At 51.2% G+C, this 26,345-nt stretch overlaps 1 protein-coding gene across 1 annotated transcript; it reads right to left on the reverse strand.

Annotated features, from left to right (window-relative positions):
- Nucleotides 1–14,747: 14,747 nt before the first annotated feature.
- DDX56 (DEAD-box helicase 56) lies at nucleotides 14,748–24,432 on the reverse strand. Its single transcript, XM_082632149.1, has 14 exons — nucleotides 24,355–24,432; nucleotides 24,104–24,265; nucleotides 23,196–23,356; nucleotides 22,880–23,050; nucleotides 22,676–22,766; nucleotides 21,842–22,086; nucleotides 21,458–21,577; nucleotides 20,836–20,949; nucleotides 20,644–20,738; nucleotides 19,412–19,485; nucleotides 19,183–19,272; nucleotides 18,389–18,494; nucleotides 15,422–15,495; nucleotides 14,748–15,008 (listed from the first exon to the last, which is right to left on the reverse strand). The coding sequence occupies exons 1-14, from the start codon at nucleotides 24,412–24,414 to the stop codon at nucleotides 14,931–14,933; spliced, it is 1,641 nt and encodes a 546-aa protein (XP_082488275.1). The 5' UTR covers nucleotides 24,415–24,432; the 3' UTR covers nucleotides 14,748–14,930.
- Nucleotides 24,433–26,345: the final 1,913 nt, after the last annotated feature.

Consider the following 26,345-nt stretch of genomic DNA (forward strand, 5'->3'; position numbering starts at 1 on the left):
CCCAAGGGTTGCGACTCTTTCCACTGACACCAGCAATAACCAAAAGTGCCAAGTCACTAGCCTCACCTTCACTGTGTGTTCGATCTGCTGTCAGACTTTACAAATTTAATAACTGTAAAAAGATGCCTCGTTTTCAATTCTCCTTAATTACTAATGGGATTGAACCTGCCCCAGCAGTCCCAGAGAGGGAACCGGAGCTGAACGCTGTTGCTAAGCTCAGGAGGCAGCGAGGAGGGGCCAGTTGCCGGCACAGGAGCCTCCTGTGGTCAGGGATGCCTGGCCGACGCAGCATGCCTCACTGGCTTGCCTCTCTGCACCCCAGGAGCATGCTGAGGGTTTGCAGTCTGGGCTGAGAGGTCAGGGTAAGATGGGATGCTCCACCAGTCACTGGTCCAGGCCATGGCACCTGGCTAACTGTGTGTGCAATGCTCTGACCAGCAGTGATGTGAAGAGTTTATGGTCATTTCCAGCTCACAGGGGTAACCAGCCTACAGGTTGAGATTTGGAGCCTGGTCACTTAGTGGATCCTTCATCTTCTTTGCCATCAGACCCCAATTCTATTTGGTGAAGGACTGTGTCCACAGTCCAGGCGAGAGATGCTGCTCCCTGCTCTCCCAGCCTCCTTTGCAGCCAGCAGTGGTCCCGTGATCCTGTTCTGGCCAATGTGAAGGCTTCTTTTAAAATAAATAGATTTAATTTTTGAGAAGTCTTATGTTTACAGAAAAATTGAGCAAACACAACATTGTAACAACTATATTTCGATTTTAAAAAATTTGGGGGGACTTCCCTGGTGGTACAGTGGTTAAGAATCCACCTGCCAATGCAGGGGACATGGGTTCAAGCCCTGGTCTGGGAAGATCCCACATGCCGCGGAACAACTAAGCCCGTGCACCACAACTACTGAGCCAGCGCTCTAGAGGCCACGAGCCACAACTACTGAGCACATGTGCCACAACTACTGAAGCCCACGCGCCTAGAGCCCATGCTCCGCAACAAGAGAAGCCACCACAATGAGAAGCCCGAGCACCACAACAAAGAGTAGCCCCCGCTCAATGCAACTCGAGAAAGCCTGTTCGCAGCAACGAAGACCCAACGCAGCCAAAAATAAATAAATAAATAAATAAATGTCCTTCTAAAAAATTTTTTTTTCTTAACTGAACAGAAGGTACATAGTTCCCTCATGCCCTTTCATCCCCTCAACAGTTTCATCTATTACGACTCTCTTGCATTAGCGTGTGGCACATTTGTTGCAATCAATGAGCCAATATTGACATGTTATTATTCACGGAAGTCCATAGTTCACCATAGAGTTCACTCTTGGTGTGAACATTCTATGGGATTTGACAAGTGTATAACGACAAGTATCCACAATTATAGTATTATACAGAATAGTGTCTCAGCCTAAAACTCCCCTGTACTCCACCTATTCATCCTTTGCTCTCCCTAAACCCGAACCACTGCAAACCGCTGCTCTTTGTGCATACATTTTTCTGTGTTCATAAAATACACATACCATAAAATTTACCTTCTTAACCATTTTTAAGACCAGTTCAGTGGTCTTAAAGATATTCACACTGTTGTGCTACCATCACCACCATCCATCCTCCTGACTCATTTCATCCTGTAAAACTGAACTTCGGTACCATTAAATGTTGACTCCCCATCTTCCCCTCCTCCAGGCTCTGGCAACTACCATTCTTCTTTCTGTCTCTATGAATCTGACTACTCTAAGTACCACATATAAGTAGAATCATACAGTATTTGTCTTTTTGTTACTGGCTTATTTCATGTAACATAATGTCTTCAAGATTCATCCATCTTGCAAAATTTCCTTCTTTCTTAAGACTGAATAATATTCCATCGTATGTATACAACATATTTTGCTTATCCATCCATCAATGGACACTTGCTTCCATTTGGGGGCTATTGTGAATAATGCTGTTATGAACACGGGTGTACGATATCCCTTCCAGACTCTGTTTCAGTTCTTTGGAGAATATACCTAGGTATGGAATTATGGGACCGTATGGCAGTTCTATTTTTAATTTTTTGAGGAACCCCATACTATTTTCCACAGCAGCTATACCATTTTATGGTACAACCAACAGTGCACAAGTGTTCCAATTTCTCCATTTCCTTGCCAACACTTGTGCTTTTCTAGTTTTTTGATAGTAGCCATCCTAATGGGTGTGAGGTGGTATCCCATTGTAGTTTTTTTTTTTTTTTTTTTTTTTTTTTTTTGCGGTATGCGGGCCTCTCGCTGTTGTGGCCTCTCCCGTTGCGGAGCACAGGCTCCGGACGCGCAGGCTCAGCGGCCATGGCTCACGGGCCCAGCCGCTCCGCGGCATGTGGGATCTTCCCGGACCGGGGCACGAACCCGTGTCCCCTGCATCGGCAGGCGGACTCTCAACCACTGCGCCACCAGGGAAGCCCCCATTGTAGTTTTGATTTTCATTTCCCTAATGATTAGTGATGTCGACCATCTTTTCATGTGCTTATTAGTCATTCATATATCTTCTTTGGAGAGATGTCTATTCAAGTCCTTTGCCAATTTTTTAATTAGGTTTTTTTCTTGTTTTGTTTTTTGATGTTGAGTTTTAGGAGTTCTCTCTATAATCTGGATATTAATCCTTTGTCAGATATATGGTTTGTAAATATTTTCTCCCATTCTGTGGGTTGTCTTTTTACTATGTTGACAGTGACTTCTGATGCAAAAATTTTCATTTACTCAAATTTCTCTATTTTTCCTTTTGCTAAATATGCTTTTGGTGTCATATCCAAGGAATCATTGCCAAATTCAATGTCATAAAACTTTGTCCTATGTTTTATTCTAAGAGTTTTATACTTTCAGCTCTAAAGTTTAGGTCTTTGATCCATTGTGAGTTAACTCTTGTATATGGTGTTAATAAGGGTCCAACTTTTTTCTTTTGTAAGTGGATATTCAATTTTCCCAGCATCTTTTGAAAAGACTGTCCTTTCCCCATTAAATGGTCTTGGTACCCTTATCAAAAATCATTTGATGGCTTCCCTGGTGGCACAGTGGTTGAGAGTCTGCCTGCCGATGCAGGGAATGTGGGTTCATGCCCCGGTCCGGGAAGATCCCACATGCTGCAGAGCAGCTGGGCCCGTGAGCCATGGCCGCTGAGCCTGCACGTCCGGAGCCTGTGCTCCACAACGGGAGAGGCCACAACAGTGAGAGGCCCGCATACCACACACACACACAAAAAAATCATTTGACCAGAGACTTCCCTGGTGGTCCACTGGGTAAGACTCTGTACTCCCAATGCAGGGGGCCCAGGTTCAATCCCTGGTCAGAGAACTAGATGCCACATGCATGCTGCAACTAAGAGTCCACGTGCCACAACTAAAGATCCCACATGCTGCAACAAAGTTCCCACGTGCCACAACTAAGACCCAGTGCAGCCAAAAGAAATAAAATAAATATTTTTTTAAAAATCATTTGAGGGCCTCCCTGGTGGCGCAGTGGTTGAGAGTCCGCCTGCCGATGCAGGGGATACGGGTTCGTGCCCCGGTCTGGGAGGATCCCATATGCCGCGGAGCGGCTGGGCCCGTGAGCCATGGCCGCTGGGCCTGCGCATCCGGAGCCTGTGCTCCGCAACGGGAGAGGCCACAACAGTGAGAGGCCCGCATACCGCAAAAAAAAAAAAAAAAAAATCATTTGACCATACATGAATGGGTTTATTTCTGAGTTTTCTATTGTATTCCATTAGTTGACATCTCTGGCTTTATACCAATACTACATTGTTTTGATTACATAGCTTTGTGATAATTTTGAAATCAGGAAATGTGAGTGTTCTTTGTTATTTGTCAAAATTGTTTTGGCTACTGAGATTCCAATATAAATTTTAGGGTGTATTTTTCTGTTTCTGCAAAAGCTGTTATTGGGCTTTTGATAAGAATTGCATTGAATCTGTAGATCGCTCTGGATAGTATTGACATCTTAACAATATTAAGTCTTCTAACCCATGAACACTGGATGTTTTTCAATTTATTTACATCTTCAATTTCTTTCAGTGATGTTTTGTGGTTTTCAGTGTATAAGTCTTTCACCTCCTCGGTGAAGTTAATTCCTTAGTATTTCATTCTTTTTGATGCTATTGTAAATGGAATTGTTTTCATAATCTCCCTTTCAGGTTGTTTATTGTTCATGTATGGAAATTGCATGTATAGAATTGTGTCGGGTATAGAGATTGTGGGTTGACTTTGTATCCTGCAACTTTGCTGAATTCATTTATTAAGTTCTAACAAGTATTTTTGTGGAATCTTTATGGTTTTCTACATATAAGATCATCTCATCTGCAAACAGTGATCATTTTACTTTTTTTAATTTTTTATTTTTTTATTTTTGGCTGCGTTGGGTCTTTGTTGCTGTGCACAGGCTTTCTCTGGTTGTGGCGAGCGGGGGCTACTCTTTGTTGCAGTGCACGAGCTTCTCATTGCAGTGGCTTCTCTTGTTGCAGAGCTTGGGCGCTAGGCACGCAGGCTTCAGTAGTTGTGGCACACGGGCTCAGTAGTTGTGGCTCGCAGGCTCTAGAGCACAGGCTCAGTATTTGTGGCGCACGGGCTTAGCTGCTCCGCGGCATGTGGGATGTTTCCGGACCAGAGCTCGAACCCGTGTCCCCTGCATTGGCAGGCAGATTCTTAACCACTGTGCCACCAGGGAAGCCCCCCATTTTACTTCTTCCTTCCCAGTTTGGATGCCTTTTATTTCTTTTTCTTGCTTAATTTCTCTGAGTAGAACTGCCAGCACTATGTTGAATAGAAGTGGTGAAAGTGGGTATCCTTGCCATGTGTCTGATCTTAGAGGAAAAGCTTTCAGTCTTTCACCATTGAGTACAATGTTGGCTGTTGGTTTTTCACATAAGACCTTTATTGTAATGAAGTATTCCTTCTATTCCTGATTTACTGTTTTTTTTTTTATCATGAAAGCTTGTTGGATTTTGTGAAATGCTTTTTCTGAATCAACTGAGATGATAGAGTGGGTTTTTTTCCCTTTAGTTTGTTGATGTGGCATATTAAATGGATTGATTTTAGTATGCTGCACCATCCTTGCATTTGACAAATAAACCTCACTTGGTCATACTGTATAACACTTTTAATGTATTGCTGAATTCTGTTTGCTAGTATTTTGTTGAAGATTTTTGCATCAATGTACCTGAGGGATATTGTTCTGTAGTTTTATCTTGTGTCTTTGTTTGGCTTTGGTGTCAGGGCAATGCTGGTCTCAGAGAATGAGTTAGGAAGTGTTCTCTCCTCTACAGTTTTTTGGAAAAGTTTGAGGAGTATTAGTCTTAATTCTTAAAATGTCTGGTAGAATTTACCAGTGAAGCTGTCAGGTCCAGGACTTTTCTTTGTTGGGAGATTTTTGGTTCTGCTTCAATCTCCTTACTAGTTTTAGGCCTATTCAGATTACCTGTTTCTTTATGATTTAGTCTTTGTAAATTTTGTGTTTCTAGGAATTTGTCCATTTCATCTTGGTTATCCAATTTGTTGGCATACCACTGTTCATAGTACTCTCTTATAATACTTTATTTCTGTAGAATTGGTAGCAATGTTCCCACTTTCATTTTTTTATTTTAGTAATTGGAGTCTTCTCTCATCTTTTTTTAAAATAAATTTATTTGTTTGTTTTTATTTTGGCTGTGTTGGGTCTTCATTGCTGTGCATGGGCTTTCTCTAGTTGCAGCGAGCAAGGGCTACTCTTCGTTGCAGTGCAGGGGCTTCTCATTGCGGTGGCTTCTCTTGTTGTGGAGCACGGGCTCTAGGCATGCAGGCTTCCGTAGTTGTGGCACGTGGGCTCTAGAGCACAGGCTCAGTAGTTGTGGCTCACGGGCTTAGTTGCTCTGTGGCATGTGGGATCTTCCTGGGCCAGGGCTCAAACCTGTGTCCCCTGCATTGGCAGGCAGATTCTTAGCCACTGCGCCACCAGGGAAGTCCCTCTCTTCTTTTTCTTAATCCACCTAACTAAAGGTTTGTCAATTTTGTTGATGTTTTTAAAGAACCAACTTCTGGTTTCATTAATTTTCTATATTGTTTTTCTATTCTTCATTTCATTTATCTCTGCTCTAATCTTTGGATTTAGTTTATTCCTCTTTTTCTAATTCCTTATGTTATAAAATTAGGCTGTTAATTTGAGATTTTTCTTGTTTTTTAATGTTAGTGTTTATAGCTACAAGTATCTCCTTAGCACCGCTTTCACTGTATCACATGGGTTTTGGTATATTGTGTTTTCATTTCACTCATTCCCTAATTATTTTCCACTTTCTCTTGTGATTTGTTTTTTGAATGACTGGTTGTTCAAGAGTTTAAGAATTAATGTATAGTTTCCACAGTTTGCAAAATTTCCAGTTTTCCTTCTGTTATTGATTCCCAACTTCATCCAGTTGTGATCAGAGAATATACATCATATGATATCTATCTTTTCAAATGTTGAGACTTAATTTGTGGCCTAATTCCATTTATATTTGAAAAGAATGTGTATTCTGTTGTTGTTGGGTAGAGTGTTCTGTATTTGTCTGTTATGTCTAATTAGTTTAACGTGTTGTTCAAGTCCTCTATTTCCTTACTATTGAGAGTGAGATATTGAGCTCTCCTACTATTATTGTAGAGTTTCTATTTCTCACTTCAATTCTGTCAAATATTGCTTCATAGATTTTGATGGTCTGCCATTAGTTGCATAAATGTTTATACACACTGATTTTTCTTGTATTGTATATTTTCTTGTATATTATTAATACACAATGTCCTTCTTTGTCTCTTGTAAACTTTTTGATTTAAAGCCTATTTTGTCTGATATTAGTATAGCCATCTCTCTTCACTTTTGATGTTTACATAGAATATCTTTTCCCATCTTTTCACTTTCAACCTGTGGGTGTCTTTGGATCTCAAGTGAGTCTCTTGTAGACAGCATATAGTTGGATAGTGTTTCGTATCCATTCTACCAATCTGTGTCTTTTGATTGGGAAGTTTAATCTATTTACATTTAAAGTAATTACTGATAACGGGGCTCTTCTGTCATTATGTTAGTTGTTTTCTATATGCTTTATAGATTTTTTATATCTCATTTCCTGCATTACTATCTTCTTTTGTGTGTAGTTGATAGTGAAATATTTAAATTCCTCTCTCACTTCCTTTTGTGTATACTCTATAGCTATTTTCTTTGTGGCTGCCATGGGGATTACATTTAACATCCTAAAGTTAGAACACTCTAGTTTTTATTTACACCAGCTTAACTTCAACAACATATAAAACCCTGCTCCTTTACAGCTCTGTCTCCACCTCTTTCAGCTGTGGTCACAGAATTACATCTTTATATATTCTGCATCCAAAAACATAAACTAATAATTATTTCAAATGCATTTGGCTCTTAAATTACATAGAAAGTAAGATTTGGGGTTACACACCAAGGTACAGTAATACTAGTTTTCACAGTTTTTTTTTTTTTTTTTTTTTTGCAGTATGCGGGCCTCTCACTGTTGTGGCCTCTCCCGTTGCGGAGCACAGGCTCCGGACGCGCAGGCTCAGCAGCCATGGCTCACGGGCTCAGCCGCTCCGCGGCATGTGGGATCTTCCCGGACCGGGGCACGAACCCATGTCCCCTGCATCGGCAGGCGGACTCTCAACCACTGCGCCACCAGGGAAGCCCCCAGAATCTATTTTTTTAATTCCACAAATTCAATAAAAATAACCCACCCAGGGAATTCCCTGGTGGTCCAGTGGTTAGGGCTCTGTGCTTCCACTGCAGGGGACACGGGTTCGATCCCTGGTGGGGTAACTAAGATCCCGCATGCCATGCAGTGAGGCCCAAAACAAACAAAGCACCCAATTCAAAAACAGGCAAAAACTTGAACAGACCTTTTTGCCAAAGAAGATAGACAAATGACCAATAAGTAAGCACATGAAAAGATGCTCAACGTCATTAGTCTTTAGGAAATGCAAATCAAACCACAATGAGATACCAGTTCACACCCATTAGGTTGGCCTTTATTAAAAAAATGGAAAATACCAAGTGTTGTTAGTGATGTGGAAGAGTTAGAAAGCTCACACATTGTTGGTGGGAATATAGACTGGTGCAGCCACTATGAAAAACAGTTTGGCAGTTCCTCAAAAAGTTAAACATGGAATTGCCATGTGATCCATCAATTCTACTCTACTCCAAGGTATATACCCAAAAGAACCGAAAGCAGGAATAGGTGTACACCAGTGTTCACTGATGTGCTACTCACAATAGCCCAAATGTGGAAACAACCCAAGTGTCCATCAACAGATGAAGGGATAAAAACGTGGCATATACATGCTTGGAATACTATTCAACCACAAAAAGATATGAAATTCTGATACATGCTACTACCCGGATGAACTTAAAGACATTATGCTAAGGGAAATAAGTCAGACACAAAAGGACAAATACTGTGATTCCACTTACATGAGGACCCTAGAGTGGTAAAATCCATGGAGACAGAAAGTAGAATAGTGGTTGTCAGGGGCTCGTGGTGTGGGTCGGAAGTTATTGTTTAACGTGTATTGAGTTTCAGGTTGGGAAGGTGAAAATGTTCTGGAGATGGATGGTGGTGAATTCACAAGTGTGAATGTACTTTATATACTTCACACTTCAGCAATGTGGATTGTACACTTAGAATGATTAAGATGGTCAATTTTATGTTATGTATATTTTGCCACAATTTACAAAAAAGATGGCAGGGCAGGAAGATGGAAGAACTCGGATCCCTGCAGCCATCCAGCTCGTTATTCCGACCCCTCTTCCTTTACATCCGTCATGGGGTTTCTCTTACCACAGCTATACGCACTCCTAAGTGATGTGCCTGGAATTCCCTGCTCTCTCTCACCTGGTTCTCAGCATACCCTACTGGTGCTTTGCAGGGCCCAGTTGATATTTTCAGCCGGATACCTCTTCTTTGTGGGGACCGCCCTGGGCATTGTCGGATTTAACAGCATTCCTCCTTCTACCCACTAGATGCCAGTAGCATCCACCCCCAGATGTGATGATCTAAACTGTCTCCACTCCTTGCCAGAGGCCGCGTTGGGGCTAATCACCCCAGTTGAGAACCACTGCCCCACGAAGCCTTTGCTAAGCCAGCTAACCTGCTGTTCTCCACGTGTCCTGTGGGTCCCTTGCCCCCAGCTCAGCTGTGACACCACAAAGGCCCCTCCATGTCCTCCCAATTCCTGCCTGTCCTTCACAAGTCGCGTCAAATTCTTCAGCGTGGTGGGGACTTTGCCCACCACCCCAGGCCCAGGCGGGATCTCCATGCTCTAGCCATACAGCATTTGGCCTCTCTGTTGCCTTATGTGTTTTGCTCCTGGAAGCTGAGTTCCTGGTTCCTGGGGGCAGGGATATTGCACATATAAGGGTCCAATCTATGCATTTCAGTGAACATATGAGATTGTCTTTCCCTGGAGCTCAGTCGCAGTCAGGAAGCACTGGTGTGGAAGCCAGAAAGCTCAGGGCTGTCTGGTCCTTTGCCCCATCCCCGGTGGGGCAGCCACCAGCATCTCGGGAGTCTGCTCACCCAGCCTGCTTGCACAGCATCTCAGGAGCCTGAGGTGGGGAAGGCCTGCACGTCCATGGAGAGGATGGCCCAGGACTATGGCCTGGCCTGGACTCTGCCCTGAGTCACAGAGGTGACTTGGAGGGAGCGTCCAGCCCGTTGCATCAGGGGCAGAGTCCAGCCTGCTTAGCACATCCTTCCTTCCACTTTTAACTGGAAATGGTGCTCAAGAGCCTCAGGCAGGAGAGGGGCTTGTGACAATGAATTACCCTCAAGGTACCAGGGACACTCTCAGGGGAAAAGCTTTTAATGAACATGGGCGAGGCCTGATTGGGCCCAGGTACCCACTAACAACTTGGCATGGTGTGTGCTTTCAAGAGCTCCCAGGCCAGAGTAAAGACCAGGCCCCAGAGATAAGCCTAATGAGGTCAAGGGCAGTATTAGATACACACCAAGAAAAAGGTGCCCAGCCCAGGCCAGGGATCAGGAAGTCTTCCTGGAGGAAGCCATGCCCAGGCAAGAAAGGTTCCACACTCTAGGGTTGCCAAATTTAGTAAATACAGAGGAAGACGCCCAGCCAGTTTTAAATTTCAGATAAACAACTAATAATTTTTTAGTATGTCACAAATATTGGATGGGACATATCGATACTTACGCTAGAAAGTTACACCCTTTATCACTGCCCCTCACAGATGAAGATGAGACTCAGAGAAAGGACAGGACAAGGCTGGACTTTGGGTTCTAGAGGGGGGCCCACTGATCTGAGCATCCTCCTACTCTGCCACTTAGCTGGCTGGCAGTAGGCTGGCTACTTACTCTGAGCTTCAGTTTTCCAACCTGTACAATGGGATGGGTGTGTGGACAGTAAAGCTCGCCTCTCAAGGGCTGTTGGGGGGTCCAGCAGCATCGAGCTCCCACAGGAAGGAGGTTATTAGAAATGCAGAATCTCTGGCCCTGCCCCTGACCTGTGGGATTAAACCTGCATTCCGAGAAGCCTCTGCGATCCAGGTGTGCATTCAAGTTTGAGGGCGCTGTGTGCAGAGCCGTCCCACAGGACCCAGGGGCTAGCACAGAGCCAGGCACGGGGCAGGGGGCGCTGGGGCACAGGGGCTCCCAAGCCTCATTGGCTCATCCCACACACAGGGACACTCGGAGAGGGCACTATACACCCACTTACAGCTGAGACCCCAGAGGAGGCCAAGAAAAGCGAGGCGCTTCCCTGGAGGCCAGGCTGGCACACCTCGGGTGCCACAAAGGCAGTCCTTGGAGCTGGTCTGAAGACCTCAGATATGCCCATGCTTTCCAGCTCAGCCATGCCACGTCGATCTCACTGCTTCTCAGCGGCCTTGAGGATGGATTCGTGGGCAAACAGACACTCGGGCTCTAAAGAGGCTCTGAGCTGAGTAAGGTTGAGTCTGCCCAGCGAGTTGCCTGGCGCACCGTGGGAGGCTGGGCAGAGGTGACTTTTCCTGCCCAGAAGGATCACGTCTTCTTTTTCCACATAAACATGGCTGTGGTGAACACACGAGAAGTGGCTCTTGGCCCCGCTGAGAAGCAGGACACCCTAAGGCTTTTTTCTGGGTAAAAGAGGATGGCATTTGGCAGGGGTGCCTCCCTGCACGAATTCAGCTCGATCGACATTGCCTCCCTCCAAGAGAAACTGCCGCTAAAGACCAAAGTCCCGAGAACAAGTAATTCCCCGAAGGCTGAGTCACCAATCCTCAGCAGAAGGGGAGAGAATTAGCTGGAATGGGAAATGCACTTGAACTGGTTCGTGCTCTGGGTCCAGAGGTTTCTAGGGACTCTCTGTTCTCCCATGCGTTATCGCCGTGGCTAAATCTGGTCAGGGTGCTCCCCTGCTTCAAATCCACTGGCACCTTTTGGTATCTTTTGACTTTTTCACATGTGACTATTATCTTTTTAAAATAAATCAGGTTAGTTTTTCAGTCTTTGCCTGTTTTGGTGACGACCACTTTGGTTTTCTTTTCATCCTCAGATGTGCCGGGTTCCCTCCCACCCGGAGCACTTACACACACTGTTCCCTCTCAGAACTGCTGTTCCCCCCACCCTTCCAGTCTCACCTGACTCCTCCAATTGGGTGAGGCCCCAGGTAACCCTCCTGGCACCATGGACGTCCCAGAAGGGTGCCAGTCTAGCCACCAGTGAGCTGGCTGGAGGGCCCGGCCCGCTCCCTCCTGCCCCCAGCAGAGCACCTGCACCTGGCAGCTCCAACAAGTGTTGGCAGAGCAGAAAGGTGCTTCAGGAGTCTGTAGCTTGGGGGAGGTTGGGATGCACTGAAAGCTTGGTTCTTGAGTCTTCTAAAGCTCCTCCCATGCAGGGGCTGTGCTCTGTCCATCTCCCCTAGACCCGAGCCCACAGCCAGGAACACAGTGGCACCCATTCAAGCCTACGCGTGGGTGGGATTAGGCCAGCCAGGGGTGGAGAAAGTCCCTGCAATCTGCTGCCCCCTTTGCCGTGAGCTCTGTGCGTAGCCAGCCTGGAAACGGCTGGAAACAGGCCGAGCTTATCTGTTGCTCAATGAAGCTGAGCTTAAGGCAGGCTAATCCCACCTCTTTCCTTCCAAGCCCAGATCACCCATCACGTGCACGCCTGTGTCCCGGGGCCTGTCCAGTTCTGTTCTGGACGTGCTTATCAAGGGCCCAGGTTTCGGTATCAGATACACAAGTTCAACCTCTGAGAGCCTGTTTCCCCACGTGTAAATGGACAGCAGTGCCTCCACCCAAGGCTGCGTGAGTGAATGAGACATCCGTACACCCTCCCTCTGCAGACCCAGGGCACGGGGACACACCACTCTCTTCAACCCGCCCAATTCAGATCCCACCACGTGCCAGGGCGCATTCCAGCTGAGCGAGGGTTATGTAAACACAGCCCAGGGTTACGTAATGAAGTGCCTAGGCTGGCACCTGCCCCGTGCCGGTGAGAGCACCAGCAGCGTTGCCTACTCCCCCACGGGCGTGGGCAGCCGGGCCAGCCCGAGACACCAGAGAAGGCCTGTGCTGACCACCAAATCCTGCCGTCACCTGCCTCGTGGCCTTGACACCAGGTAAGTTCTGAGCCTCAGCCTCCTACCTAGGAATCGGGAGTAGCCTTATGTTGGTAGAATGTTCAGTATGGCTCTCGGCACACAGCCTGCATCTAGCACGCAGCCACCAGGCCCCAGCTCTGTCCCCAGGTGGGAACACAGCCCAGAGCAGAGGCCCCTTTGAGAAGGAACATCACTGGGGAAACCCGAGGTGCCCGCCCACTCTCCTGCATCCGGGCTGATTCTGGATGTAAGCTCATTGGCCGGGACGCCTGGAGGTGGCAGGGTCGGAGGAACAAGGAAGGTGACAGTGCAAGGTTGGCACACCATTGCAGAGCAGACAGCCTCCTCGATGTCCCGGGCTCTCGTGTCCCCAGGGCCAGGCCTCAGCTCCTCACCTGCCTTGGGCAGCAGGTGGGGAGGTCTTGGCAGGGACTGAAGGCAGCAGCCAGGTGGTGGCCAGAAAGCTCTCCAAGGCCGGCTCGTCCCACGCGCAGTGACACCCACAATGCTCTTGGTACAGTTCTGGGACCCAGCAGACAATCATACGCAGCCATCTTTGTTCAGCTCCGTTAAGGCGTCCGAGCCAGGGCAGACCGCAGGAATGCTGGCCGCATCGCACTGGCCGCTGTTGCACTCACTGATAATCCCACCCGAGCAGCAACCCCTACCACGCACACCCTGGCTCCCTGGAAATCCTCAGGAGCAGGAAATGTGAAGACCCCGAACCTGAGGTCCCAGCAACCCCAAGTCCCAGCACACCGTAACAGCAGCCAGAGACCCAGGCTCCTCCCGCCACGCAGACCAGCTGGCGCTGACGCCTGCTTTTCTTTCTGAAAGAAATACCCAAGTGCTTTTGACTTTCTTCCCCCAGCACAATCAAGGGCACTGAGTCATCAGCGTCCCGCCTCCTCCAGACAGCAGCTGGGAGGCCCGGATGTGGGTTGGGACCCTCTACTGTTAGAGCCTTGCAGCGGAGCTGAGAGCAAAGGAACAGGGTGTGTGGGCGTCCCACTGCCACTCGTGCATTTAAAACCCAGGTGGAGTCCGGCCCCCACGAGCTCCTGAGTGGTCCTGAGCTCACACCTAGCTGATGGCGCCGCCATCGCCATCATGCTAGGCGCCACTGACCACCGGCGCTTGGTAGCAGCAGCCGCAGTCGCCTGCACCAGCCCGCAAGTCCTCTCACGCCCCACTCCAGTCCCCGGCCCCGCTGGCGCTAGCCAGTCAATTCGCTGCTAGTCCCATGGGTCACATGAGACAGATGAGGAGTGTGATGCTCGCTGGGTGACATACTTCAGTAAGCCAGATACTGATGCTTCGGAATTGCATAAAGGGATGAACATGCTAGTTGGCTATGATCTGGTTCCAGAACGCAAAATCACTGCAGGCATGCGGACGCTTAAATGATCTTGCTAGTGCAGTTCGCATCTTAGAGGTTAAGGTCAAAGCAGGACCTCATAAGGAAATCTACCCTTACGTCATCCAGGAACTTAGACGAACTTTAAATGAACTGGGAATCTCCACTCCAGAGGAACTGTGCCTTGACAAAGTGTAAACCCCATGGATGGACTTCCCAAGGATTTACTGATAATGCTACTTGACTGTAAACAATCACCTGGAAACACTGATGATAACATACTACCTTACCTGAACAAGTTTTCCTTTTTGAGTACCGAACCATGTAACTTATCGATAACTTGGACTTGAATAAAAGGAAAATGAGTTTGAACTGAGAAAAAAAAAAAAAAACGCCCCCAGGCGTGCTGAACGGAGCAGAAAGCAGTTTGGGGAGGAGAGACAGCTGTCCCTGGCTGCCTGAGAGACTGGAAGGCTGCATTTACAACATGTCCGTACCTGAAGAAACAGGTGTCATCAGGAAGGACCATCTTCCCTGCAGGCGAGAAGTCGTTTCCAAGCTTCGGGGAAGGGAGGCTGTCAGCCTGATCCTAGACAGGAAGGCCGGAGCTGCGGGCAGTTAGGCCAGAGACCCAGAGGAGGGCAGGTGTCTCCTGGGCCCGAAGGCACCAGGTTGCAGCACTGCATGGCTGACCTCTTCTGGCCAAGGAGTCACTGTACACAGCAGGCAGAGAGCCAGGCACTGCTTACTGGAAGTGGTTTCTGATTCCCAAGGTTTCCAGGGATGGCCCCTTCCTACAGGCAGGAGGCACAAACCAGGGCAGCTAAGATTTTTATTCTGTTGTTAAAGGCAAAGCACCACCCTGGCCATAAATCTAGAGGGCCGCAGTGCTGCCTGCCCCGAATCCAGTCCATCCAGTGCGGGAATCAAGTTCCCTCCAGGCTGGGAAGCCTGCTCCACACTCTGTGCTCAGCCCCGGGAGAGGCCCTGGACAAGCTTAGGAGGGCGCTGCTGTGGCTCCGCGCTTCTCTTCTCTGTGCCTGAAGCTGCGCAGTGGGTTCTGCGTTTTCGCCTTCTGTGGGGGCAAAACTGTAGATTAGCTGTGGCGAGCGGACGTCCGTGTGTGCAAAAGGAGACAGACTCAGAGAAGGGGGTGCCGTTGCCACTTGGCAAGCCGTACAGGCCGTGAGCCAAGGACAGGAGCTGCTGTGGACACCGCAGGGGCCCACCTTCTTCCTCCTGTAGCTTGAAGGATGAGGAGGGCAGTGGGGACAGAACAGCAGGTCCCCCTTTGCTCCTGAAGCTGCCCCGTGGGTGGCCAAGGGAGAGCCCCAGCACCCACAACTTTGATCAGTGGCCTGGAGTTTGGCGCCAGTCCTCGGGACTTCTCTCCTCCCTCCTGAGGGCAAGGGACGGCACATCCTGGCGACAATGGAACCAGGTGGGAGGGGAGCCCTGCAGCTATCACCGAGGCCCCAGGGGACATACCTTGGCCTTCTTAGAGGAAGGGGGCTTCTTCCGCTTCTTGTGAGGGCGGACGAGGCCACGAAGAGCAGGAGGAACTGGAAGAGATAGCTGGTTCAGCGGCCACTGCCCACCCCGTGCGCCAGCTCCAGCCCCTCTCCTCAGCCAGCGTCAGAGAGCCCGCCAGCTCCACCCTCCAGCTGGCTCCCAGGGTGCTCTCTCCCACTCTGAGCCAGTGCCTGGCACTCCAGTCCACACTTTAAATGCCTAAGAACACATGACTATCTATTATCACACATGAACAGGGCCAGAATAACAGCTATCCCCAGGTGTGGGATTCTGGGGACTTTCACTGTCTAAAACACTTCTTTACAGTATTTAGATTTGTCACAGTAAGTATGTAACAGAAAAAAGAAAATGCTGGGACTTCCCTGGTGGTTCAGTGGTTAAGACTCTGCTCTCCCAATGCAGGAGGGGCCCAGGTTAGATCCCTGGTCAGGGACCTAGTTCCCGTATGCCGCAACTAAAAGCCCGCATGCCACAACTAAAGATCCCACACGCTGCAACTAAAGATCACGCATGCCACAACGAAGATCCTGCGTGCCACAACTAAGACCCGGTGCAGCCAAATAAGTAAGTATTAAAAAAGTAAAAAAAGAAAGGGGGGCTTCCCTGGTGGCGCAGTGGTTGAGAGTCCGCCTGCCGATGCAGGGGACACGGGTTCGTGCCCCGGTCCGGGAAGATCCCACATGCCGCAGAGCAGCTGGGCCCGTGAGCCATGGCCGCTGAGCCTGCACGTCCGGAGCCTGTGCTCCGCAACAGGAGAGGCCACAGCAGTGAGAGGCCCGCGTACCGCAGGGAAAAAAAAAAAAAAAAAAAAAAAGGAAAGAAAATGCTGCTGAAACAAAAAAACCCTACATGTGATTTCTTCCTATGTGGCCCCTCCTCCCATATCCTTCCTCACCTGTCAGGCGCCACCATCACTGCTCGTGACCTGCTACATGATCCCTGGGCTCTGCTGTCACTCCCAACTGCCATGGCACAGCACAGGGTCCCATCCGGCCAGGCCACACAGGTCCTGACAGGCCTCTGGGCATCACACCGCCACACCCTCCCACGTCACCTTGACCCCTTTAGGTCACACACTTTTGGCAATGACTTTGCTCCTTTGTGACAAAGAGGATGGAGTTCCCTCCTGAGGCAGGAGATAGATGGGCCCCAGGTTAGACATTTACAACTAGTCTCCAGTTTACACTTTGAAAATAAAGATAATAATAGGAACAGAATAAGCAACTGGACTTTGTCTCCGGAATGGCAGGAACAGAGACGGGTTAAGCGCTGCTTAGGTAAAAGATAAGGAGACCAGGGCTTCCCTGGTGGCGCAGTGGTTGAGAGTCCGCCTGCCGATGCAGGGGACACGGGTTCGTGCCCCAGTCCGGGAAGATCCCACATGCCGCGGAGCGGCTGGGCTTGTGAGCCATGGCTGCTGGGCCTGCGTGTCCAGAGCCTGTGCTCCGCAACGGGAGAGGCCACAGCAGTGAGAGGTCCGCGTACCGCAAAAAAAAAAAAAAAAAAAAAAAGATAAGGAAACCACATATTTCTCATCCTTGGGGTCAAGGAGACCCCCCCAGACTATGCATGAGCAAAACAGTTCCTCACGGGAGGGGGTGATAGACCATAATATGGTCTGCTAACCTCCCAAACACCCTCGTGCTGGAATCCATCTTGGCTAAAAGATGCACGCGCACATCCGGCAGGGCCCTGAGTCAGACCAGATATGGACCTGGAGCCAGATAAAGCAAGATGACTGGCCAGATGAAAACTGGAAAACTGCCTCCATGTAAGTGACTTAAAGCACCCCGAAAGCTCGCGGCTGGCTCGCGGTCTCTCCCCCTCTGAGCCCACCCACGCTTCTCTGCACCTATCCTCCCTCCTAATAAAACTTTACTTACCTCACTACTTTTTGCTGAGTTTTAAAGAATTGCTGAATTCTTTCTTCAAAGCAGACAAACGCCAGGGCCCTGCTCCTAGGCACTACTATCTCTGGCGGTCTGGGGCTAGGATACGCTGCTCTCACCACCACAGTCCGAGTGCGACTCCCGCTCAGGGAACTGAGGTCCCACCTCAAGCAGCCACACCCGAGAGCGCTCCCACCGCCTCTGCCCCCTCCCTTCTCACTCCGCAGACCAGGACCCCGGCTGGTGTCCCCTCCAGCTCACTGGGCTGGGGGAACCTGGTATCTTCCCGTATCTCCTGGATCCTTCCCTTCCACTCGCTGGGGCCTCTCCTGCCACACCTGCCAGTTTATGCCAATCCAGGGGGGTGCTGGGGAAGGGGGCCTGCACTCACCACTCCTCTTCCCTAACCCACTTTAAGCATCTTCAGCATAAAAGTCACACATACCCGTTACCTAAGACACAAGGGACATCGTTACCCAGGTGTAAATGGAGCCAGGCTCCTGAACACCTCAGCTGGGCTTTGGCCTCCTCTACATCATAGAAACCATCTCAGGGTCCATTCTTGTCCTCACAGCTGCAACCCAGACATCCCTTGTCCCCACAAGGTCTGTTCTCTGTCCCCTCTGCCAACTGTTCTAGGGACTCCAGCCACCGCCCACCCCCCGGCATGGCCCAGTCACTAATCCCGAGTCTTCTCCAGCTCAAGCAGCACTGCCTCTTACCTGTGACCCACCCCCCTGCACCTGGTCACTCCCTTCCACGCCTAGGCGGCTGCTTGGCCAGGTACTGGCTCGCTCTTTCACTGGGCCAGGCTCTGGGGCGAAAACCCCTGGCCTTGAATGCCCGGTTTCCTGTCTCCCCAACAGAGAGAGCAATGCCTACCCAGGAGGCTGTGTGGATGAGTTCAAGCGAGTGAACAGAGGTGCGTTTGTGTCTGTGTACATGCTTGCTGCCCAGTCCCCGTGGTCCTGTGTCAGCCCAGTGCACGGCAGCTGAGGGACAAACGCCCACCCCGTCCCCCAGCCCTGCTTACCCAGGTAGTCAGGGACATGGCCCAGGTGAGGCTTCACCACAGCGGGGTGCAAGGGTAGGTCATGCCGCAGCAGCTGGAGATCCCTGGGGTTGTCTTCAAAGTACGTCTGGCGGGGGAGAGAAGCGGGCACTGCAGGGTCAGTCCTCCTTTTGCAATTTCACAGGGGTTTCTGTACAGGTAATCGGTCTTTCAGAATTTCAAGGACTAAGGTTTCACACCGCCTTCATCTGTGGTCACCTGGTCCCCCTCCAGAGCCGCTCCTGATCTGGTTTCTCACCGCCCCTCACGTGCTCTGCACATGTGGGAAGGCATGTCTCCCCATTCCCACTCCCCTTGCTGTGGGGAGGTCAGGAGGCTGCCGCACCCTCCTCACTGATCATCACCCCACGGGCCGTCCTGCACTGACACACAAACAGCCACCTCTTCCTTTTCTGTGTAACACGCACCGCGTGGATGCACCCGACTTGGCTTCCCGCGTCTCTGTGGAGGACTCCCGGGTGTTTCCACCTGGGAAGTCATGACGAACGTGGGCACACGTGCGACTGTGCACCTCAAGAGAATAAACTCCAGGAGCTGTGATTCTGATGGACACGGCCACTGTCCACCACAGAGGCCAGGCTGATTCACCTCCCAACAGGACAGCTGGCGTCCTTCACCCGCTCTTGACCTGTTTCCTCCCCATTGACCTGCTGAAGGCGCAGCTAGCTGTCCAGTTCACTGTCCCTCACGCTCATAGCTGTGCCAGCCTCCTGGAAGGGTGATGCCCTGAAGCCTCCCTCCCCACGGCCCCTCACCTTGAGCTTCTCGGAGTGCAGAAGCTCCTCCTTGATCTCCTTCAGCCTCGCCTCGCGGATGGCTTGTTTAGTCACTGAGCGCATGGCGTCCTGGGGGCAGACACCGAAGGTCAAGACGGAGGGGCTGTGAGCCAGCCCTCGTGCCGTTCCGGGGTGCTCAGCAGCAAGGGCCTGACGCTGGGTCCTAGAGAAGCTCTGAGCACTCCCGTCCCCAGGGGGCCCCGCTCACCCTGCAGCGGTAGCGGAAGCCCTCGATCTCCTCCATGCGGAACTGGTAGGGAAGCAGGACGGGGGCTCCACTCCCTGTGGAGGAGACGGCAGTGAGGCTCCCCCGGGCTGAATGCTCAGGCTGGGGTCTAGTGGGGGCCTACTGCTTAGAGGTAGGGGTGAGGCACCCCTCACCCTGGGGCGAGGCAGCCGGGGAGCCAGCCCACTCCTTCCCTGCAGCGCACACGTGCGCAAAAACACCTGGGTCTCACGGACGCTTCGCAACTGGCGATCCACTCTGCTGTGGCCAGGGCGACTTGTTGTCCCCACGTCCTGGGTTCCTGTCACATCTCTCAGCCTCAGGACCTGCCCACCCGCCCACTCTCCTCCTTCCAGGCTACTCCAGCCACCAGGTACCCGTGATGGCAGCCATGGAGCACTGAGGAGCACCAGCCCTCTCCGTCAGACACCCGTCTGTCATAGTAGCGCCCTGGGTCACTCGATGTTTACGACAAAAGAAAACGGGGCGGGGGTGGGGGTTGGCGGTGCAGCAGGGGCTTCACCCATTTCAGGTAAGGAAACCAGGGCACAAAGAAGCAAGGCCCAGAGTCGTCCCTCAGAAGCAAGGCCCAGAGTCATCCCTCGATCCCCCGTCAAGCGGTGCCCCAGGCCACCTTCTACACAAGCCCAGGGCTCAATGCCAGGTGGTGAACATGTCCTTTCTTGGCCCATGTGGCGAGCAGCAGTGAGGCCCCACAAGAAGCCCAGGCTGGACCCTCCACCCATAACCTGCTGGAGGGTGGAGCAGCCCTGCCCAGCCCCGGCTAGCATGCTCTTCCTGCAGCCTGGAATGCCGCCCGGCTGCCCCGCTACAGCATGACCTCCCGAAGGCGCCAGCGCAGAAACCCCCCAGCAGCCCCCTCTCCCAAGGTCTCGTCTGAGATGCCACCAGTCCCACCCTGTCTCCCAAACCTCTTCCCTTGGCCCTTCTGCCCCATGAGGCAGAGAATAAACATGACTTTGGCCAATCACATGACGGCTCTGGACCTCAGCTGGCTTGACAGTGAAGGGGGACAGTGCCTGCCACCCAGGGAAGGGCAAGGACAGGTGGAGGGACGTGACGCACAGTGTGGCCAAGTGTGCAGGTTGGCTGCTGCTCGTGCCGGTGTCCCTGCTGCCATCACCACCACCAGGTCTACGGTGTCATGGCAGAAGCCTGGCCCTGGCGCAGGCCAGTGCGAGCTGGGCTCTTACCTCCGCTGAGAAGCTCCTCGATCTTGCCCAGATGGGACTGCTCCGTGGGCAGCACGAAGGTCAAGACGATGCCTGGGTTGTTGGCACGCGCCGTCCTGCAAGGAGAGACGGCCCAGCCCGTGTCTCTGGCTATGTGTCCTGCAGTGTGCCCTCCGTCCAGGTGCCCAGCCCGCCACGCCCCAGTTCTCCTACCTGCCGGCCCGATGTATGTAGGCCTCGGGGGTTGGGGGGAGATCAAAGTTGAGCACAGCACACACGTGGTGGAAGTCTATGCCGCGGGCCACACCAGCCTCCGGATCAGCAGCCCTGCAGGAAAACGCCCCGACCTCAGACAGACCCCTCCTCTCCTCCAACGCCACGTTCTCAAGCTTATTTAATCAGCAAAATCTCTACACAAAGCCTTGTATGGAACTACAGGACCCTGACACGTGTAAGACTCTTAAGCATCAGAATGGGAACACGAACTAGGGTAGTGGGGGCAGCCAAACCGGGCTCTGACCTCAGCTCTGGGACAACACTGCCCACAGGCAATCGGAGAACAATTCCCAGCCAGCCAGCCCTTTAGGCAGACAGAGACTGGGGACTTCTCTTTCCCCCTAAGAAAGATCCTTCCCAAAAGTCACAGCCACTGAACGCTGGGCCACCTCCCCTCACAGGATGATGGCGCGCCAACAAACCAGGCCGTCTGGCCCTTCATGCTGCCCACGGAGTACGTGTGTTGGCCCTTCACTCCCTGCCCCCATACTCAGTCTTCTGAAAGGCTGAAAAGCGGGTCTCCCTGGGGAGGGCTGGGAGGAGAGAAGCGTGGACTCACCTGTTCCGCTTGGGTCCTTTGCCCCGCTGCTTGCCCTTGACCGGAGGCCCCAGAACTTCAGCATCTGTTGCTATGACGCAGTCATAGAAGCCTTGGTTGAACTGTGAGATGATGTGGCACCTGTGGCCCGAGAGCAGACGGAAGTGAGCCCCAAGAGCAGGCTGGAGGTCCCTCTCCCGCCCCCTGCCTGGTCATAACGGTCACCCTTTCCGACTCTTCCCTCTTCTTCAACTCTTCCCCGACTTAATCTTTGTGCCTCAACCTCCTCAAATGAAGATGGAATTAGAGTAGGTACCGCAGAATTGAGACAGATTAAGTCAGCGAGGATCAGGCAAGCCCAGAGCCTGGGCACCATCTTCAACGAAAACATGGGAGATGGCACACCTGGAGCGCAGTGGGAGCTCTCCATTGAGCACACAGGCGGGGATGCTGAACTGCTCCAGGAACAGGCGCAGCCGGTAACTCCGCTCCATCGTGTTGACAAAGAGCAGAGACTTTCCCCGAATCAGTGACAGCTTGAGCAGGGCGTACAGCAACAGAAATTTGTCTTCCTCAGTCTCACAGACCACCTGAAACTGCTGTAACTGGTCTGGCCCTGGCAGCTGGGACTCCTGTAACTTGAGGGTAACCTAGGGGAGGACAGGCCTGTGGTCAGGAAAGAAAAGAGGACAGAAATGCTACTGCAAGCCACTGGCTCACCAACCACAGCACAAACGGGTTAGTGCAGGGCACCGTGGGTCCCCTCCAACTGTGTAATGTAAGAATTCAAAGCACGCTAACCGTTGTAGTGTACAGAGAACATAAAACTACACACAAACGTTTGGGGCACAGAACAAAGAGAAACACTATAAATGACTGTAGTGAGGAGAAAACCCCTATAGCAGCAATCTTTCTGAAGAGTAAAGTTCACATAAGGTAAGAACTTTAGCCCTGCTGCTCAAAGTAGCCTTTGAGCAAACCCCCCACCTTGGGGGTCCCTTCTCAGGCTTTAGGCAAAGCATGGTTTGAAGCCCCCAGCGGACATCTGGAACTACATAGTGATTTTAGGTTGGGGGATAGAGGGATGGTTTACAACTACCGGCTTCTAGCACATCAGAACCAGGAATGCTAAACCAATAATTTCCCACCCCAAGTAACAAAGGGTTCCTTTGAGAAGGGAAAAGCAAGTCCTTTTGAGTATCATGTCAACGCCTCCAGATGCTTCCACAGGGCCCTTACCGGGTTATGCAGTACCAGCTCCTTGAGTGTTTGTACATCCTCATTAAAAGTAGCTGACATCAGAAAAGCCTGGTAAATCCGGGGCAAGTGACTAAAATGAAACAGAGCCCCATCAGACGCCAGCTCCAAAGCCTACAACTGTGGCAGATGAACTGGCCCCCTCGCTCTAGGTCCTAGTGTCTATTCACAACCCCTCTTCCTTACCAGAGAAGACTCTTGAGTTCCTCCTCAAAGCCAAAGGAGAAAAGAAGATCAGCCTCATCGACCACCAGCAGCTCCAGGGAGTCTTGCAGTTTCAAGTTGTCTTGTTGCAAGTGGTTTAATATGCGGGATGGGGTCCCCACCACTACATCGGGCTTCTCCATCAGCACGGCTCTGCAGGTGGGCAACACCTCAGTATTGGGGAGAGGGTAGCAGCTGGGACCTCACCCTGGATTAGCCCTCTTTCTTGCTGCACACAAACCCAAACCCACATCCCAGTGCAAACTCATTCCCCTACAGCCCTGTTGCTTTCACCCACCTCTGAGAGGCTGAGTCTTCAGCGGCTGAGACATTGGCCACCCGGATGTCTCGAGCACAGTAGGCAGCCAGCTGCTGAATCATGGACTGGGCCTGCCGTGCCAGTTCCTTGGTCGGCACAAGGACAAGGGCTCTCACAGCTTGCTCTAACGCGGGGCCTGTCTGCAAGAGACGAATTAAAGATTTCAACCAGGGCTTCCCTGGTGGCGCAGTGGTTGAGAGTCCGCCTGCCGATGCAGGGGACGCGGGTTCGTGCCCCAGTCCGGGAGGATCCCACACGCCGCGGAGAGGCTGGGCCCGTGAGCCATGGCCGCTGAGCCTGCACGTCTGGAGCAAGACTTCAGCCAGTCGGTTCATGTCATCACGGCCACCGCATGCTTTTCTCTACCTCTTCCAGACAATCTGACCCACCGCTGTGACTTCCTCACAACAATCCAGCTGTGGTCTGGTCAACCCTTCACTTACTTTACCCACCTCAGAATGTAGATAGAAGACTCGATTTTCCCAAGCACTGACCCCAAAAAGGATAACTTACTTTATGGTTACAAAGTTACTTAAAATGTACCAGTTACGACATTGGGTTTTCACAATAATCCTACAGATGAGAGGAGAAAATGTGCCTACTTTTTATAGCGTAAACAAGAGAAAGCGATTTACTCAAGATTACACAAAGAATGGTGGTCGCAGGGCCCGGACTTAGAACCCAAGTAACCTGAATCCCAGGCCAGAGCGTTTTACCACAAAACCACCAGGTTCTCTCAGACCACGCTTCACGGATAAGGGGTCAAAAGAAAACCCGGTTCTTGGGAAAGACTTGGGTGCGTGCGGGGGGCGGGCACAGCTTTCCAAGAGGGCACAACGCAACTCAGACGCCTGCTGCTCCCTTTCTCGGCCCCTCCCCCGACTCACCGCCTTCTTGTGGAGCAGCAGCTGCAGCATCGGAATGGCATAAGCGGCGGTCTTCCCTGAACCCGTGCGGGCCCGGGCCAGGAGGTCCTTCCCCTCCAGGGCCAGTGGGATGGCCTTTTCCTGGATCAGCGTGGGTCGCGACCAGCCCAGGTCGGTGACGGCCTAGAGGAGACAAGGGACGGCTCAGGCGGCGCGCTGCCCTGCCGCCGCCCCTCTCCACGTCGGCCCGGCTCCTCAGCGCCCCCCGGTACCTGTAGGAGCCGGTGGTCCAGGCCCATGTGTTCGAAGCCCAGCGTTTCGGGATCCTCCATGCTGCTGCTCTGTAGTGACAGCGCGCACGCGCGACAGGAAGAGCGCGCGACGACGCGTGGGCTGGTCAGAGCAGCAACCAATCAGCTTCAAAGGAGTCAGCACGTCCCGGAAGCCATGGCTTCTGGTGTTACCCGGGGTGCTGCGGCTGCGGCGGCTCGTGCGGCGCGGGGTCTCGGGGAGAGGCGGCGAGGGGCGGCGAGGGGCGGGGACCCGGACAGCCGCCCCCTCTTCGGGTCCTCGCCAGTTCCCTGACACGACCTCCAAATGGCGTGCTAGGTTAAGGTTACCAGCGGCAGGGGCAGCCTCGCCCTAGCAGTAATGCCAGCATTAGTTATATTGACAAATACATCAATGTTTAGAGTGCTCGTCTGTGTACTACCTAAGAACAGGCATGCTGCTGGTGGTAGCTTACCACGTTTGGGAAACACTGGTGAGTCCTGCGCCCTTTCCTACCATCATGCCTCTGGGGGATCTCTGTCAGGCTTATGTGCAAGCACTAATCGCTCTGCCACCTACTGTACTCAGGAAAAGTGCACCAGCATATGTGTTCCAGGGCTGTTTGTTTGCCTGTAGCAGTGGTGGGACCCGTGGGAATCTGTAACAGGGCAATGGCTTTGAGAGTAGAAAGCGATGCTGGGTGTACCAGCATATAACAGAGGTCACCGAGGCTGGGCTAAGGTTCAGGGCCACAGGCAATCCAAAGGACAGGCTATAGCAATTGGATCGTACAAGGATGAAGGTTGGAAGAATGAGTGGCATGAGAAACAAAAAGGTAGGTTGCTCTGGGGTTCCCAAACCTAGCAGCCCATGTCGCCTGCACAGCTTGGTTAAAAATAAGAATTCTTGGGAGTTCCCTGGTGGCCTAGTGGTTAGGATTCCGGGTTTTCACCTGGTGGCCCAGGTTCAATTCCTGTTTGGGGGAACTGAGATCCCACAAGTGGTGCAGCACAGCCAAAAAAAAAAAAAAACAAGGATTCTTAGTCCCCACCTGTATTAGTTTCCTATTGCTGCTGTAACAAATTACCATAGACTTAGTGGCTTAACACAAACTTATTATCTTATGGTTCTGTAGGTCAGAAGTCTGATGAGGCCTCACTAGGCTGAAATTACAATGTTGGCAGAGCTGCATTCCCTTCTGGAGGCTCTAGAGGAATAATCCCTTTTTTACCTCTCCCACCTTGGCTTGTGGCCCCCTTCCTCTGTCTTCAAAGCTGTTAATGGAGGGTTGGATCCTCACCTCGCATCGCTGTAACTTTCTTTTGCCTCCCTCTTCCATTTTTAAAGAACCTTTGTTATGATATTGGGCCCACCCCAATAATCCAGGATAATCGCCCTATTTTAGAGGCAGATGATAGCAACCTTAATTCCTCTTTACCGTGTTTGGTAACATAGTAACAGATTTCAGGAATTAGTACATCTAATTGGACATCTTTGGGAGGCTATTATTCTGCCTACCACACCACCCCAAACATAAACCTACTTAATCAGCTGGACCTGAGTGTTGCCCAGGAATCTATATTGACGAGTTTCTCACATGACCCTATGAATCTACTCTGACATGGGCCCAGCACGAGAGCCAGAGGTTAGGCTCTGGCTGTTGTTAGGGTGAGAACTGAGAGCAATTCATGCACCACAGGTAAAGTGGGGCTGGGACCAAAAGATGGAGGTGGGGACTGCCAGTCCTAGTGAGAGCTGGGGACTGGGCCAGGGATGATGGGATGAGTAGAAAGGCTCCTACGCCCCACCCCCTTTTTGTGGTAAGGAGGTAGAAGACTGTTTGATAAGGGTGTTATATAACCTAAGAAAGCAAGACTTTCAGAATGGAATCAAGGTAGTATTGGGGGGAGAAAAATCACCAGAATTCCTTGGACGTAGCCGAACTTTCAAAAACATTTTCCTAGGCCATAATGTGTCTGAATACCACAAACCA

The sequence above is a fragment of the Mesoplodon mirus genome, assembly GCF_964341445.2.
Source record: "Mesoplodon mirus genome assembly, chromosome: 9".
Lineage (NCBI taxonomy): Eukaryota > Metazoa > Chordata > Mammalia > Artiodactyla > Ziphiidae > Mesoplodon > Mesoplodon mirus.

What these genes read in the sequence shown, in the direction of transcription:
- DDX56 (XM_082632149.1), bottom strand. Translation starts at nt 24,414, where the DNA reads ATGGAGGATCCCGAAACGCTGGGCTTCGAACACATGGGCCTGGACCAC. An exon ending in TACATACATCGGGCCGGCAG is followed by an intron (nt 20,739 to 20,835) that starts GTAGGAGAACTG and finishes CTCTCCTTGCAG; the next exon opens with GACGGCGCGTGCCAACAACC. An exon ending in CGAGGAGCTTCTCAGCGGAG is followed by an intron (nt 19,486 to 20,643) that starts GTAAGAGCCCAG and finishes TCTCCTCCACAG; the next exon opens with GGAGTGGAGCCCCCGTCCTG.